At 38.8% G+C, this 4,880-nt stretch overlaps 1 protein-coding gene across 1 annotated transcript in view; it reads right to left on the bottom strand.

Moving 5' to 3' along the window:
- Positions 1–1,612: 1,612 nt before the first annotated feature.
- Positions 1,613–4,880, bottom strand: part of ZNF565 (zinc finger protein 565) — a 15,995-nt gene continuing 12,727 nt past the window's right edge. The window contains exons 3-5 of the mRNA XM_006899705.1: positions 2,819–2,883; positions 2,591–2,629; positions 1,613–2,422 (exon numbers count right to left, since the gene is read on the bottom strand). Of these exons, the coding sequence (XP_006899767.1) occupies positions 1,613–2,422; positions 2,591–2,629; positions 2,819–2,883 (914 nt within the window). The remainder of the gene's footprint in view (positions 2,423–2,590; positions 2,630–2,818; positions 2,884–4,880) is intronic.

Here is a 4,880-nt window from a genome sequence, read left to right as displayed (position 1 = left end):
CCCTTCTAAACCCAGCCTGGACTTGCAGCAGTTCTCTGCTGATGTGCTGTTCTAATTATTTTTGGATAATCTTCAGTAGAATCTTGCTTGCATGTGAAATCAGTGAGATTGTTCTATAGTTTCGACACTCTGTTGGTTCACGCTTCTTTGGGATGGGAACAAATATAAATCTCTTCCAGTCAGTTGACCAAGTGGTTGTTCTCCAGATTTCTTGGCACAACTTGGTAAGCACGTCCAGGGCAGAATCCGTTAGCTGAAATATGTCAATTGGTATATCATCTATTCCTGGGGCCTTAGTTTTTTGCTATTTCCGTTAAAGCAGCCTGAACTTCTTCCTTCATCATCATTTCATTAAATTCTTCTGTGTCTGCCAATTCCTTTTCATACAGTGACTCAGTATATTCTTTCCATCTTCTTTTAGTACTTCCTGAATCATTTCATATTCTACCTAAGGCATCCTTGATTATAGCAACTCAAGGTTTGAATTTGTTCTTCAGTTCTTTGAGCTTAAGAAATGCTGAATGAGTTTGACCCTTTGATTTTCCGACTCCAGCTCCTTGCACATTTCATTATAATATTTTGCTTTGTCATCCCATGCTACCTTTTGCAATCTTTTGTTCAGCTCTTCAGTATTGTTATATCCTCTTGTTCTGTTGACCCTTTGAGCATTATGTAGTGACCTTCTTTGTCCTTTGTGATGGTTTTTGCTTTGAAATTTATTTTATCAGAGATTAGTATCGCCTATAGCAGGGTTTTAGAGGCAGTAAATCACACAGGAGGAGATTGTCCATCTTTCTCCCATGCAGCAGGTCGTGAATTCAAAACAAGTGCCTTCAGGATGGTAGTGCAGCTCCTTACCATTAGGCCTCAAGAGCTCACTCCCAAATACTTCGGCATCAATTAGACTACTAGGACATTTGATCATATTAAGCATTTTAAAGCTTTTCTATGTGATAATGCTATTGTGGCTGTGTTAAAGACAGAGTCTTTTGAGCTTAGGAACTCATACTCAAATATCTTTTGGGGGATGGCATTCTTTCTGGTGTATCAGTTTTCTATTGCCAACTAACAAATTATTTGACATTTGATTGTGTGGATTATAGAAAATTATCACTAATATTGAGAAGAATGTGCATCCCAGAACACTTAGTTGTGCTCATGCAAAATCTACACCTAGACCAAGAAATTGTCTAGAGCAAGAGAATACTGCATAGTTTAAAGTCAAGAAAGATGCGTGTCATCACTGTATTCTTTCTCCATATCTGTTTGATTTGTATGCTGAGCAAGTCTGAGGCAATACACCATAGCAAGTGGCAAATTCATAAAATATTTTAATAGAGTCATTCTCAGAAATTTAACACATTTTTAATTATAACATAAGATTTTTCTACATGAAAATAAATTTAGCAAAAATTCTCTAATACTTAGCAAGCAGTGATTATGAGGCAAAAAAAAAATTTCCACTAAAATAGATTAAATTGTTCTGGTTTTGGCATGAGTTCTTGGATGTTCTGTAATGGAAGTAAAAAATGCAGGTTTTCTGACATTAATGATATAATACTAAAATTCTCTAATACTGAGGCAGGTGTGCACTCCTAACATTCATGGACTACTAACTGGTATGAATTCTGTAATGTTCAATGAGTTGTGATCCAAGAATAAAGGCCTGTCCACACTCTCTACATTCATATGGTTTGATGCCAGGATGAATTCTTTGATGTTCAGTAAGCTGTGAACTTCGGATGAAGGCCATTCCACATTCTCGACACTCATAGGGTTTCTCATAGCTGTGAATTCGCCGATGATGAGTCAGTTGGGAAACACGAATAAAGGCTTTTCCACATTCCTTACATTCATAAGGTCTGTCACCTGTGTGAATTCTTTGATGTTGAGTGAGGTAGGAACTACGACTAAAGGCTTTTCCACACTCCTTACATTCATAGGGTCTATCACCAGTATGAACCCTCTGATGTCGGGTAAGCTGTGCGTGCTGTCTGAAGGCCTTCCCACATTCCTTACATTCATAGGGTTTCTCCCCAGAATGAATTCTTTGATGTCGAGTAACTTCTGAGCTATGAATAAAGCCCTTCCCACATTCCTTACATTCATAGGGTTTCACCCCAGTGTGAATTCTGTAATGTACAGTAAGTTGTGAATGTTGCCTAAAGGCTTTCCCACATTCTTTACACTGATAGGGTCGAGCACCTGTGTGAATTCTCCTATGTACAGTAAGTTGAGAGCCACGAATAAAGGCCTTTCCACAGTCTTTACATACATAGGGTTTCTCCCCTGTATGAGTTCTTTGATGCAAATGAAGTTGTGAGTGCTGCCAAAAGGTCTTTCCACATTCTTTACACTCATATGGTTTAATTCCAGTATGCAGTCTCTGATGTAGAAGAAGTTCAGTAGTACGAGCAAAAGCCTTCCCACACTCTTTATAATCAAAAGGTTTCTCACACGTATGAATTCTTTGATTCTGTACCAGGTGGGAGACTCGGCAAAAGGCTTTCCCACATGCCTTACATTTGAAAGGGTTTTTCCCAGAATGAGTACTGTCTTGCTGAGTAACATGTGTGTTATTACTAAATACTTTCCCACATTCCTTACATTCAATTGGCTTCTCACCAGTCTCATGTTCACAATGAAGAATTAAAGATGGATGACTATCAAAAGTGCTCATGTTTTCAAAGGTGATTTTTACTTGCTCGAGAAAGCAGTCTTGGTTTACAGGCTGTCTCTCAAACTGGCCTCTGCAATCCCAGGCTTCCCTAAAACTAGACCCCTCAGGATCACAACACTTAGGTCTTTCCATGATCACCCAGATGAATGGCTGCACTTCATGAACATCTTTTTGTGCTAACTTCTCACATCTGGATTCCAAGTCTGAAAAATAAAGAGAAAATAAACATAAACCATCTCTTGAGAAAACAAAAACTTGGCAACAGAATAGAGAGACAAAATGAAAATTTACAGTAGGTAAAAGAACCATGACTAGTGAATGGATGGGTAACTCTCAAACACTGCTGGGAAATATTTTAAAAGCTCATGAAAGCACATCGATTATAACAGATCAAGTTAAAACATGGGTTCTAACTTTGATATGGATCAGAATCACCTAGGAAATCTGTTAATACAGCAAATGTTCATGCATCAGTCAAACTGTAGAAAAATCCCTGGGAGTGGGACCAAGGCATTACTCTATCATAGAAACAAACAAAGACTGGGATAAAATTAATAGAACAAAATTATATGAATAATCATGTTGTTAATTACACCCATTCACTGCTGTTGAGTCAGAACTGATCTCCCACTGGGTTTCTGGGCTGTAAATGGCATGAGAGGAGCCTGTCTGTGTTTCTCCTTTGGAGCAGCTAGGCGATTTGAATCACCAGAGAAGCCCTATCTTTTGGTTAGCAGTACAGCTCCCTATGGGCTATGGCACCAGAGTTGTCTAATTATGCCACAGAGCATATAATATAAAATTACACATTTTAAAGTATCAGGCTCTTTGATAGATGAGTAGCAGTCTCTTCCAGTACATTTACAATGTTTTGCAACCATAGGACTGTGTAGGACCAGAATATATCGATCACCAATAGAAAGCCCATTCCCTTTAAGTAGTCACTCCCATTCCCCACCTCCTCCAAGCCACTGGAACCCACTGACACATCTCTATAAATGTGTGTATTCTGGATAATCCATATAAATAATGCACTTATAAATTTTAACTTATCCCTGGGGTGAAAAGTTGCTGCTGCCCACCAAAATGAAAATCCTGCTCGAACTTTTTTGTTGCTATCCAACTGCCCTTAGAATAAGTTCCAAACGATTGCCATGGCTTATGAGACTCTGCAAAGCTTCCTGCTTGTCTTTGTTGCCACTGCCTCAACTAAGAACACCATGTTTATCTTGAACATGCTCCTCTTTCTTCTCTATGTACGAAATCACAGGCTTCATTTGAGCACCAAAGATCAACCTAAAGCCTTTTCCTTTTTAGAACTCTAATCAGGCTCTTTCATCCAGTAGGAACCTACTGAAATCCTTAGTGTCAATGCTCTTTTCATCCTTCAGGCCTCAGGCTTTCAGCTCTTCTTCTCTAAGCACCCTCTGGGCAGGCTTCATGTTGCGCCCCCATTATTAATATCTGTTTCAAAAACATGTCACCACCATTAACATAAACCCAATAGCCTCCTCACCAAAAAAATCACTCCTCTTTCTCTTCTCTCTCCTATTGCTGGTAACTATTAATGAGTTTTGATTTCTATATATTTGCTTATTTCATATATATAAGCAAGTTCATAAAGCATTAATTCTTTAGTGTCTGAGTTATTTTTTTCAACATGATTTTTTCCATTTGTGGTACGCATCAGAACATAAAGGAATATTACACATTATTTCTTTTTTGCAGTGTAAACATTCCATTGTGCTTGTGTATACACACAAACACCTGGTGGCACAGTCCACAGGGACATGTGCTGTTAATCCAAAGGCAGTTCAAAATCCATAAGAAGTGGCTGTGGGGGGAAAAAAATCTCCTTTGCAACTTATAGCCTCAGAAACCCAATGGAAGGTCTTCAGTGAATTGATTCTAACTTGATGCAGTAAGTGTGTGCACACATTTATATAAATACAGATAAACACACACATATATATGTATGCTGTTGTTGTGCACCATCAAGTTGGAACAGACCCAGAGCTAACCCTTCACTGGGTTTTCAAAGGCAGATTATCACACAGGAGGAAACTGTCCATCCTTCTCCCATAGAGCAGCTGGTGGATCTGAATTGCGTATTTTTCTGTCATTGGAGCTATTCCTTATGACTAGGCCACCAGAGTGTGTGTGTGTGTGTGTGTGTGTGTGTGTATACACACACACAGAG

Source organism: Elephantulus edwardii, unplaced genomic scaffold (assembly GCF_000299155.1).
Source record: "Elephantulus edwardii isolate Elephantulus edwardi_28Jun2011 unplaced genomic scaffold, EleEdw1.0 scaffold00266, whole genome shotgun sequence".
Classification (NCBI taxonomy): domain Eukaryota; kingdom Metazoa; phylum Chordata; class Mammalia; order Macroscelidea; family Macroscelididae; genus Elephantulus; species Elephantulus edwardii.
The sequence above is the reverse complement of the archived record's forward strand: the minus strand, read 5'-3'. Positions and strand labels throughout refer to the sequence as shown.